At 40.5% G+C, this 12112-nt stretch overlaps 1 protein-coding gene across 4 annotated transcripts in view; it reads left to right on the forward strand.

Annotated features, from left to right (window-relative positions):
* The window catches only part of AMPH (amphiphysin), a 248500-nt gene that overhangs the window by 214926 nt on the left and 21462 nt on the right, over positions 1-12112 (forward strand). For 3 of the 4 annotated variants that reach the window (XM_087436054.1, XM_087436005.1, XM_087435903.1), the window contains one exon: positions 4848-4973. The exons of the other annotated variant lie outside the window; for it this stretch is intronic. In XM_087436054.1, coding sequence (XP_087292180.1) covers positions 4848-4973 — 126 coding nt within the window. The remainder of the gene's footprint in view (positions 1-4847; positions 4974-12112) is intronic. 4 annotated transcript variants of the gene reach the window in all.

A 12112-nucleotide genomic window follows, 5' to 3' on the forward strand; every position in this document is an offset into this window, starting at 1 on the left:
TGCAGCCCTCTGTTTTCTAGAAGATAGGAAGGAAAGCTTCTGAAAAATCTCAGTGTGACTTTGAATATGGTTGCTTCTGTTTATAAAGGCACAGTGATCCCAGCAAAAACCAGTCTCCTTAATTACGGGCTGCAGTGGAAAACAGTAAATCCATCAAGGACGTGGATGTTTCCACGTGACTATCACTTAGGCTACAGGATTGAAAATGAAATTACCTCAAGAATTCATGCTTCAAAATAGATCTTTGCTTTTTCTTGAACCTGAAGCTACCTCATTTCTCATCTCCTCCCTTCATTTTGTGAGCTGTAGAAAGAAATAATGCATAGTAGAGATGTGATTCCTGCTTTGCTGCCAAATGAGATGAGAAATGAGCTCAGCCAGGGAGTGAGTAGGAAGCAGAAAGAGTTACTCTTGGTGTTAGAGGAGATTCTTGCAAGATCGTGTGGCAGTTATGATGGGAAACCTTTCTAGCAGCAGCTTACTCTTCAAGTTGAATGAAGAGACCTTGAGTGATGTCACTTGTGAGCTTGTCAGCGATACACTACAGAGAGTTTTGGCTCTTTGAAGATTAGTGCATGAGGGTTATGTGTAGCTCACTGGTTTTCCCATAGGAATGGTGTGTAATTATCCCAGCTCCTGGCTTTCACATTGGAAGCATGGAATTGGATTTAAGTAGAATGAATTTTTCTCTTTAGATGATTTCACTTCTATGTAAGGAATTCTATTCTGGGAAGTTTCTCTTAAAGGTTAATATGATATTTTTCAAAGGCAAATGTGTCTCTAATACCTTGTCCATAGATTGTCATACTTTTGCCTTTCGGGTAACCAGGTGAAAAGAAGAGTGCGTGGCCTGCACATAAAGATTTAAATGTTTAAAGTACAAATTATATTGGTGTTAATAATGGAGCTAGAGAGACCCATATTTCATGTTCGTTGGTGATTCTCAGCCTGGGTGATGGAGTAAGGGTTATACTGATGCTTGAGGATGAGATTATTAATCATCAATTGTGAATGGGTTAAGAAAAATGGAGAAGTACTGGTATAAAAGGAGAGGCAATGTATCATAATTAAACTCACCTATTACTTTGATGCAAAAGTCCAGGCATAGAATCAGTGGTTTTTAAATTTCACTGAACATCTTTCTACCCACCATAGCTGGTTTTAGGAGCTTCCATTGCCTGCCCTTCCCTCCTCTTGATATGTATTCTCTGAAGCTGACATCTTGAATCTTCTTTCCTTTGGGGAACTTGACTTTGTCATGCCCAGCTTTGCAAATGCTGCAGGCTGTGGCTCTGCCTGTGAGGAGCTGGGAAATCACAGTGAATCTCTGCCTCCCACTGAGTTGTGACCATACAAGATCTTCCCAGGAGCAGGACAGTTCCCAACATTTGGTTCACGGACTGTTCAGAGGGACATGGATGTTGAAGTTGTTGTCAGCTGCACATCTTCCCAGCCTGCATCTTATGGCCCCACAGCATATTCCTTGAGTGAAAGTTTAAACTCTTTTGAATCTACAGGCCTTGTTCAGGGCTCAGAGTTGGCTCCATGGCCCGTTGCAGTTCTCATTAAACTAGCTCTCCCAAGACTGGAGAAGCAAGACTGTGAGGCAAATGCCGTATTGGTATGTGCCTAGACTCTTAACCCTGCTCACCTGACCCATCTCCTCTTCCTCTGCGTTGACTTACGTTCCACCGTATTACAGAGGATACTAGAAAATGTGCACCAAGGCTACACTCCTCTTTTTGTTCTAAAGGAAAAATTCCATTTCTGTGTCTCAGTTAAACCATTGTGGCATCCTGCTGCCACCTATAAATATAGAGTATACCTCTCCTCTGAATGTATAATGATCATCGCTACTCCAGCAAACAGTAGGAATTCATTACTAGTGCTCCAAAAGAGGTATGGCAAGGTAGCAACCCTCGCAATGTCTGTCAAAGGAGGCATCTTGTCGAAAAAAAGTTGTTGAAGCAGGACACAGTTCCAACAGGACTATTTTACATCTTGAGAGGTTGTCACAATTTTCCTTTGTTTTTCTTTCTATCTTGACAAAGTATTTACAATTTTACATTACCTGAGAAGGAATGGAAGGGTGACTTCTATTTCCAAATTTGAGTAGCTAATTTTATGTACAATCATGCTATCGTGTTTCATCTTTACTCATCATTGAGTAATATTTATCCCCTGAGTTATATTTATCCCCTGGAATTTAAGTTAAGTTGCAATGCTGTATTGTAGTATTCGGTGTGATATTAGAATATAGGGGGAAATGTTGTGACTTGTGGGGACATAACCAATTCTACCTCCTCTCCATACTATGCGTCTGTCGCATCATCTGATCTCAGCAAGCCAGTGCAGTTCGACTCATTTATGAAATCACTCTACTTATTCTTGCCTTATATAAAACTTCAGAATTCCTTCTGACTTCCAAGAGACCCAGACTCTGATGCAAATAATTTTTTCATTTTAAGCTATCTTTACACTTGCTGTTTTTTTTTTTTTTAATATACAGTGATACATTTATTTGACTCATATTTTGAAACTTCTCTTTGCCCCTCATCTGGCTTCAGACTTCCTCCATCCATAGTGTAGAGTCAGCTCCCGAGGGGACAGACATCTGTGTATGGATTTCTTGATGCTTTGTCAAATTACCCTTCCCGTTCTTCCTTGTGTAGGTCATTTGATACCATGCTCTCATAGCAAATCACCTTGACTTCCAAAAGGGTAAGATCGTACCCTGAGAGCTTACAATATCTCTTTGCTGCTATGAAAACTTGCTCCATTACAAAGATAATTCTTTTTGAACAATGAAAGTGAAATCTTTTCCTATAAAGGACTCCTGAGAGTATATTAGAATGAATTTTATCTCATTCTTTCTTAACAATTGTGTCAGATCACCTTTTAACAGTTATAAAACCCCATAAAAATATCCAATCTCTGTACACTTATCTACCAAAGTGTCCTTTCATTTTATTATGCCCCTTGAAGAGAAGGGGGGTGTGATCATGGCATGTGTTGCAATGGAGGGTTTGTAGGGGGCACAGGACAAATGTTTTTTATATTTATCCAACACTAGGCTATTCATTATTTGTTTATATAATCTCAGCATAACTTTTTCATCACCTCTTTATGGAACATGTCATGTGCACCAACTTAGGTGGCTGTTAATTGGTGAGAGTCTGGCAGAAGTTATTGGTTTCTCCAATTAGAGTATTAATTGGAGACTTCTTACTCCTGTGAGAAAACACCTTTAAACTTTTTTACAGTTTAACCGTTCTGATGGAAAAGGATCTTAACATGCCCTCTAATGCCCATCCATTTAGTGAAATAATCATGCTAAATAAATATGCTTTTTTTTTTTTTTTTTTTTTGCTGAGGAAGGCTGGCCCTGGGCTAACATCCGTGCCCATCTTCCTCCACTTTATATGGGACGCCGCCACAGCATGTCTTGCCAAGTGGTGCGTCGGTGCGCACCTGGGATCTGAACTGGTGAACCCCGGGCTGCTGCATCCCAGCGCGCACACTTAACCGCTTGCACCACTGGGCCGGCCCCCTAAATATGCTTATTTATATTAATCAAGATTGAAAAAGAAGGAACATTTTCAGTAGATGTGGTCACGTGCCTTGGCTGTGGTGTGTTTAATGGCCTGTTGTTATTTAATATTGCCAATTTTAAAACTAAAAATGTCTAGAGTTTAAGAGATTCTAGAGGCCTGATTCTGCATGTAATTGGAATTAAGATGATGTCTAGGGCCGGCCCTGTGGCTTGGCGGTTAAGTGCGCACGCTCCGCTACTGGTGGCCTGGGTTCGGATCCCAGGCACGCACCGATGCACCGCTTCTCTGGCCATGCTGAGGCTGCGTCCCACATACAGCAACTAGCAGGATGTGCAACTATGACATACAGCTATCTACTGGGGCTTTGGGGAAAAAAAAAAAGGAGGAGGATTGGCAATAGATGTTAGCTCAGAGCCAGTCTTCCTCAGCAAAAAGAGGAGCATTAGCGTGGATGTTAGCTCGGGGCTGATCTCCCTCAAAAAAAGAAAAATTAAAAAAAAAAAAAAAGATGATGTCTATTCATAGAGGTCACAGTCGGATGAAAAAGTCCACACAATCAGAAGAGTAATTGGTGCCACAGAGAAGACTGCCCTGTGGTTCCTTAAAGAATCAGTTTATTATGTGAAATAAACTGATTGTGAAAGATTTTGTTGGAGGGAGCAGGGGAAGGGACTGGACAGGAGTATTTAAGGCAGCTAAGTATCTCAGATTGTGGTGGCTACTTGCCAGGAACCTGGTCTGCTCCTCCCAGCCTGGCAGTGACACAACAGCTTTATAGTGACCTGGGCATGCAGATTAATGCATTTTGATCTGAATATTGGGATGACTCCTCAGTTTTTTAGTGCAATGCATGTCAGCAGAGCTGGGAGGTCCCAGAACTGTGTGCCTGTGAGCTCTTCCTCACTCCTTCCAGTTGGCAAGGCTGGGAGCTCCTAGGATCTCCTGTCTCTCTGCTAAATAGCAGAAAGTACAATTTTAGCATCTCTTAAAGATGTCATGAGGAAGTGAGTGAGTTGCAGTAAGTAAACTGAGTAGCCAAATGGTAAGTCTTTGCCTCACTTCAAGGGAAATGACAGATGATGGTAAAGAGAAGCTTAGTACTAGTCCATTCCTAGACCTTTCAGTTCTATAAAGGCCCATGATGCCAAATGCGGGGCTTTTTTCCGGTACAGATTTAATGAAGCTAATTGCCTGTAGGATGATGAAGGAAATCTTAATTGCCCATTATTCTGTAATGTTATCTATTCACTTGTTGAATCTTTTTCCTCTAACCCTCCAAACAAACCATCAAAGGCTGAATCTGAACAGGCTCCACCCACAGAGCCGAAAGCAGAGGAGCGCCCTGCCGCTGCAACGCCTGCTGTTGGGCTGGAACCTGGACACGACGCCGGGGCTGAGGAGCCTATGGAGGGGGCTGTGGTGAGCGCCACCTCCTCCGACCCTCCACCTGCCTCCCCTGCGGCAGCCGTGCTCATCTCATGATGCCCTTTCTCCCTTCTCATCCGTGCTTCACTTGGGCCAAATCACCTCCATGTCTGTCATGGCTCCCCCAGGTTCAAATAACCTTTGTTCCTTTGACAGAGAAACTCCATTCACTTTTATTTTTTAAAAAGAAAGATATCCAAAGACCTGCTTTCATGATCTAGAGAAAACTGTCATGCGGCCACAGCCTTGGTTCTCAGAAAAGGATGCCTTGGTTCTTTCTGATATCTCCCTTTCATGGTAGATAGGTTGTAGAACTCACAAATAATCAGAATAATTAATGCTGTGCTCTACCTGTGACAGCTGGAGATGTGCCTTCAATTAGAGACCAACCTGCAGGTGACAAACAGAAGGATAATAACTGTGTTGGTTATGTCTACATATTGATTTCTTACAATATTAATTTTGTAAGTTGGTTAAGCCCAATAAGGGATTGAAATCCCATGTTACAAATCCGTGAGTCTATAAGGATTCCTATGTGTACAACCATTTGCTCAAAATTAAGTCTGGTGCCGTCTCTTATAATAAGAGGGACCTTGAGGATGTATTTTGTACAAGGATGGAGACTCATCTCTCTGCCTGGAAACCTCCTCTTACCCTGCTCCATGCAGCCATATACCACACCGCCTCACAAGCTGGGATGAGCTCTTTATGCACCATTTGAATTGGATAGTGTAACACTCGTGAAAGTGTAGAATAATACCAAGGAAAATTTAATTCAGAATACCCATGGAGAGTGAAAAAGTTCATTTATGAAATGCAGTTAAAATGTCTCCCAGCTATTTTAGTCAGGGTACCATTTACCACAGCCTTCATAGAGTCTGTACAAAGAGGAAAGCCAATCTCTCTATTCCCCAAAATAACATTGCCTAGATTTAGATAACTAGAGAAATAAAGTTACATTTCTTGCTGTTGGTGCCCTAGGTTATTTTACCAGGAAAAGGATAGGTCAAATCTATAGTTTATTAATAGAGTAGAAAAATAAATAATAGGGCAAGATAGTGATGGGAAATACAAATTGAGACTAACTCAAGAGAAATGATCATATTTTCCATTTAAAGATATGGAATTGGACCAAGTCCTGTAGGGAAAACAAGAAATATGTTCCACTAGATTGATTGAGTCCCTCCCAGAAGTGCTGCTTGCACAGACTTTAGGCTGGGGAGTGCTGAGGCTCTGTGGTCCAATGTCCAGGGGTTTTCTTTCTAACTGTTACTCCCAGATTCACTGGTGATATCAATAACTCAGTGCAGATGGAGCATTTTCATTTGTTGTCAGATTGTGATCTGTCCACCCAACTTATCTTTAAGATTATTTAAATAACAAAGGAAGGGCAACATACAATTGAATTTTTGACTACTGTTATAATTAAGAAGATAATAGATTTTAAAAAGAATATAGGTGTTACTAGAAAGTTAAAAAGATATTGATTAGGTTCGGATATTGATTTAGGAATTGCTTCAATTCTGAAAAGTTCTCATCAAATTTGTATTTTGAATAGCAGCACAGACTTCATCTTCACCAGTACTCTCAGACTACATTGATTCCGTGCCCCAGACTGTTCAGTGTAAGGCTTGATGCCACAATGCCCATGATTTTGGGCAAGGGGCAAGATTGGAGATGTGAAATAGACAAGCTGACTTGTTAAATACAGGCTCTGTGATTGTCCATGATCCCCTCTCAGAGGATCATGACCACATAGCTCTCACATCCATCCTTTTTTTAACAAACTTATGTAAGTAGGTTTTGTTTTTTCAGAACCCAAGTTCATTGGTTTTCCAGTGAAAAATATTAGTAGCTACCAATTTCCAAGTACCTACTTTGTCATACCAACTATGTATGTAAAGATTTATAAAAGATTTATAATCTTTTTAACCAATGGTGATATTAAAAATATTTAACAAACGATATGGTACAAACATCAACCATCACTAAAACCAGCTTCCCTCACTCAAGTTTATAAGTAAACTGTAGAGAATGAAAAATTTAGATTCCTTGTGAAATACAAGGCAATTTGGCGAGTCTTATGAGGGACTCAGGCACCTGCTGAGACCCAGAAGCACAGCTGGTACAGAACTCACCATGTGAGCCACCCTCTCCAAGGAGAACAAGTTCAAACTGTTTATTTCTCCCTCCTCATGTGTACTAAAAAATAATAGGAATAGCGTTAACTAAGAGAGGGCAGCTTACAGCACTTCAGTTTGCCTAATGCTCATCAAAAGTGGCTACCTTCCATATTGTTAAAATTGACACGCTTGGATGAAGTCAGTTCTTCCCCATGTTCTCTCTTCTCCTTAGGAAAGTAACATCACACAGAATGTATTTTTGTTCTCTAATGTAGATGTATAGCGTCTTTCTTCTGGGCGTAATAATCTAACATAATATCAAGGTTATTTTTTTCTAAAAAAAGGTCTCTTCTGTTGCTAGATGTGTGATATTTAGTTGTAAAGACATAAAAGTCCACATTGCGTCCCAGGCATTAATTAACAGGCTGGCTGTGGCTGTCATCAGTCAGGATTGGGTTGACATGACTTTTTGAGGTCATCCTTTCTGCTGCTGAAATGTCACCACACAGTTATTATTTCGAGTCTTGACAGAATGCATTTCATATGAGGTGAAGTTTGTGGTGGTTTGTTAAGAAAAAAAAGAGACAAGTGTAATTTCAAAAATAGGAAATTTTATTGGTGGTTCACAAAGAAACCTGGGGCTTTCAAGAAAAGTTTAATTATTACATTTTTGTTTGTTGTTTTATTCCCCACGTAGCTAATATTGTCTTTAGTTTTTCCCTACAACACCCAATTTTACCAGTATATCTGCAGGATGCATTTTAAAAACCAACACTTGCTACTTCTTCTCCAGATGTTTCCATGTTATATAAGTGATAAAAATTTTCTTTAGGAAAAAAATGATCAATGTTTGTTTCAGATATAAGAGGATTAGGTTAAAAAGCAGATAAAGATGATTTTTACCCACATTTTTCCACTTTCTCGCAGAGAGTCCTCTTCTAATTTTCTCTAAATTTCTGTCAGTTCCTGTATTTTGCTCAAATGATGTAAACTGGACCAATGCCCTTTTTTTTTTTTGCCTTTTATTTTTAAAGAAATAATGTTCTGTAATTAAATTTAGGGTTAGCATCGTTTCCAAAACATATAAATGGGGAAAAGACCAAGGTAAAGTTGCTTTTAAAATTTGTAGAGAATTCTGGAAGATGAAACACTGACCTATTATTTTAGACACTACTACTTTTGGTTTTGCTGTGTTTTGTTTTTTAAAAATTTCACCAAACTTAAGTTGACTTGTCAGGACCAATTTAAACCAACAAATATATGTGTATATATGCCAGAGTACAGTCTGTCAACTTCCTCTTGCTATTAATATTTCTATCTGCTTGAATAGAATGCGTGTGGTAGTTTCCTCCTTCATTCAGTTGACACGTATTTGAGTCCTCTCTGGATGTCAGGCTTTGCTCTGGATCTGGGGGATATGTCAATGCAGTAAGTAGATATGGCCCCTACCGCCGTCATTCACACAGACTGGTGGAGGAGGCCGACAGTACACAGCGGTCGAGGCCTCCTTCTGTGACGGTCATGTGCATGGAGAACAGCATTTGAATTTCCTCCTTGTGCAAAGTAAACGTGAGAGCCCACGCTTCCACTGTGCCTCCAGATGTGAGCTCCTGATATGTCAGAGGAAGACGCTGAAGAGCAGAGGAAGCCGGAGGAGCTTGATTTCTTATCGTAGAGTTATCTCAGACTCGAAGGGCTCACTCCGAAGCATGCTTGCTTTAAATTAAATTAAATATATACACGCTTTGGAGATGGATGTACCTTTTTACCTTTCTCAGAAAAAAAAAATCATAGAAATGGTTATTTTCTCTGAGTTTGACTGCATTCCCATTACCAACTAATTACATTTTCCCTGCCCTCAGGCCAGACAAATGGCGCTGCTTCTTTCCTGTTCCATGACCCCCAGCCCAGAGCAGGCTATGTTTATAATGCATGCCCAGTAAATTCTGAGTCATTGATTTGTTGATTGATTGACACTATAATCTAGGGGTCCTGAAAGAGACGACAGCCGGATCTCTTAAAATAGAAATATTTGGACAGTCATTTTCTTTCTCTTTGTTTCCACTCAGATGATTAGTTTTCTGTTTAGGACAGACAAGCTGCTTATTGCCGTCAGAAGCTGTGCTCTCTTGTATTGTGCTTCGCTGTAACTCTGTGACATCTGAGCCCCAATTGCCTCAAATGTAAACAGGTTAATAATAACTTCCTTCAAAGTTTCCTGTGAGGGCTTGGAAATAATACATGTCACTAGTTGAGCATCTGGCACATAGAGGTTCCTCAATCCATGACAGTTTGATGATATCATTATTGTCATCATCATCATGAAAAGTGGTTTCCCCCAAGATAGGCAGAAGTCAGGGAAATCTACTCTGGAAAGGAGAAGGCAACAGACGCGCAAGATAACAACCCCCTTTTTCATTTTGCTACATGTCATAAGTGTTAAGGGACCCAGTCTTGTTAAGGTCCCCATCAGCACAAATTTCTTCTTGGTTCCTGAAGAAGCTGTGTCCTATCAAAATTCTCGGCCCTTTCTAAGAAGACTTTCTCTTTTTTAGGGACCTTCACACTGGTTCCATTGATAGGGAATTTTCCTACCTTAATTGCCAGGGAGATGTGGGCATTCAGAAGGCTGGCACTGCCCCCTCAGCTGCACCCTCCTTCAGGTGGTTATAGAAAAAGAAGAAAGGCAAATGAGCTCCAGAAATGTATACAAAGTTGGCACAAGAGATTGGGCCTAAATCTTTCTTTCTCTCTACCATTGCACCAAGTCACAGGGAAGAGATGAAATTAGCCAAGACTAAAATGAAAGTAACAAGATGGTGGACAACTCCCCACACCTCACACCTCACAGAGCAGGTGGACCTGGGTTTGTCAGTTTCCATACCTGGAAAATGGGAGCATCACTGTTTCGTTATGTAGCTGATATTGAGTATTCATTAACCACCTGCCAACTGCTAAGCAGCACACACAAACCATCTTCCCTACTTTTTGGAATCTAATATTCCAAAGCCCCTTCTTGAACAGGCCCATGTGAGGATTATGTAATGTTGTCATTTGTTCAGAGTGTTATTATAATTATATGTGAATGTGAATATCAGGTTTCAGATTGTTCTTCCACTATTGAGGAGCCATTTGTATATGATGGGTGCCTAGTGCTTTCTTTTTTTTTTTTGATGAGCAGTACTGGCCCTGAGACAACATCCATTCCTAATCTTCCTCTTTTTGGCTTGAGGAAGATTGTCACTGAGCTAACATCTCTGTGACTCTTCCTCTGTTTTGTATGTGGGATGCCGCCACAGCATGGCTTGATGAGTGGTGGGTAGGTCTGTGCCTGGTATCTGAACCCACAAATCCCGGGCTGCCAAAGCGGAGTGCGTGAACTTAACCACCACACCACTGGGCCAGCCCCCATAGTGATTTTTTCTTTTTTTAATTTTTTGTTTATTGCAGTAACATTGGTTTATAACATTGTATAAATTTCAGGTGTACATCATTGTACTTCTATTTCTGCATAGATTACATCATGTTCACCACCCAAATATTAATTATAACCCATCACCACACACATGTGCCGAATTATCCCTTTCACCCTCCTTCCTCCCCCCTTCCCCTCTGGTAACCACCAATCCAATCTCTATAGAACTACCGTATGATCCAGCTATTCCACTGCTGGGTATTTACCCAAAGAACTTGAAAACACCAATGCGTAAAGATACATGCACCCCTGTGTTCATTGCAGCGTTATTCACAATAGCCACGACTTGGAAGCAACCTAAGTGCCCATCAAGGGACGAGTGGATAAAGAAGGTGTGGTATATATACACAGTGGAATACTACTCAGCCATAAGAAATGATGAAATCCAGCCATTTGTGACAACATGGATGGACATTGAGGGTATTATGCAAAGTGAAATAAGTCAGAGGGAGAAGGTCAAATACCGCATGATCTCACTCATTAAGTAGTAGATAACCACAACAACAAAGAAACACATAGAAACAGAGACATAGTGATTTTTAAAAGTTACTTTTGGCATGTACTTTTTCTTATTGAGGTGAGACTCGCATAAAATAAAATTAATTGGTTTAAAGTAAACAATTCATTGGCTTTAGTATATTCATAATGTTGTACAATTATCACCTCTATCTAGTTCCAAAACATTTTCATCACCCCAAATTAAAACCCATTAAGCAGTTACTCCCCATTGCCCCCTCCCCCAGGCCTTGGTAACTGCCAGTCTGCCCTCTATCTCTATGGATTTATCTACTCTGGGTATTTCATATAAAGACTCATACAATATGTGACCGTTTGTGTCTGGCTTGGTGTATACTTTTTGTCACATACTAAATCTAGTGCTTTAGCTTGATGTTTTTAGCGTGGCTTTGGTTGTAATTAACTTCGGGATAAAAAAAACTCCTTATTCTCTCTTCTTAGTGCATATTGGGCTCAATTCACAAGCCCATGTCAAAACCATTCTTGGCTATCTGCACAGTTGGGTAACCTATGTAAGACCAGACCCATTCAAATGTTACGAGGACAACTCTGCTTAGACAATAATGCCCCACCCCCCCAACATTAATTTTAGTCCTACCCTGTAAATTAGAATTTAGACCTGGCAGAGCCTTAGAGATGTGTTCTACTGGCTTAGCTCTCTCATTCTACAGGTGACAGTGCTGAGATTTATTTGGTCCATGAATGATATGGAACTGAACATCCGGACCAGTGTGTGTTGCAATTCTGCATCCGCTTCTTGCCCTTTCTTGTTTTGTCCATTCTCTCAACACCTCTGGGGTAGAAAGACCCTTTACATGGACCACTCCTCATTAGTGAACATGACCTGGAACCATAGGTATGATCAGGAAAAAATTTTTGATTTGAGATTAGAGATCCCTTCCTCTTCTCTAGCAAATTGCCTGTGTTCCAACATCAAGTCTCAAGCAGCTCAGATGCTGCCTTTGAGAATTACTGTGTGTGGCCTGAAGTGAAAGGATAACTAAAACTCCAAGAGAGCT

Source organism: Ceratotherium simum, chromosome 1 (assembly GCF_057802395.1).
Source record: "Ceratotherium simum simum isolate JZ-2026a chromosome 1, ASM5780239v1, whole genome shotgun sequence".
Lineage (NCBI taxonomy): Eukaryota > Metazoa > Chordata > Mammalia > Perissodactyla > Rhinocerotidae > Ceratotherium > Ceratotherium simum.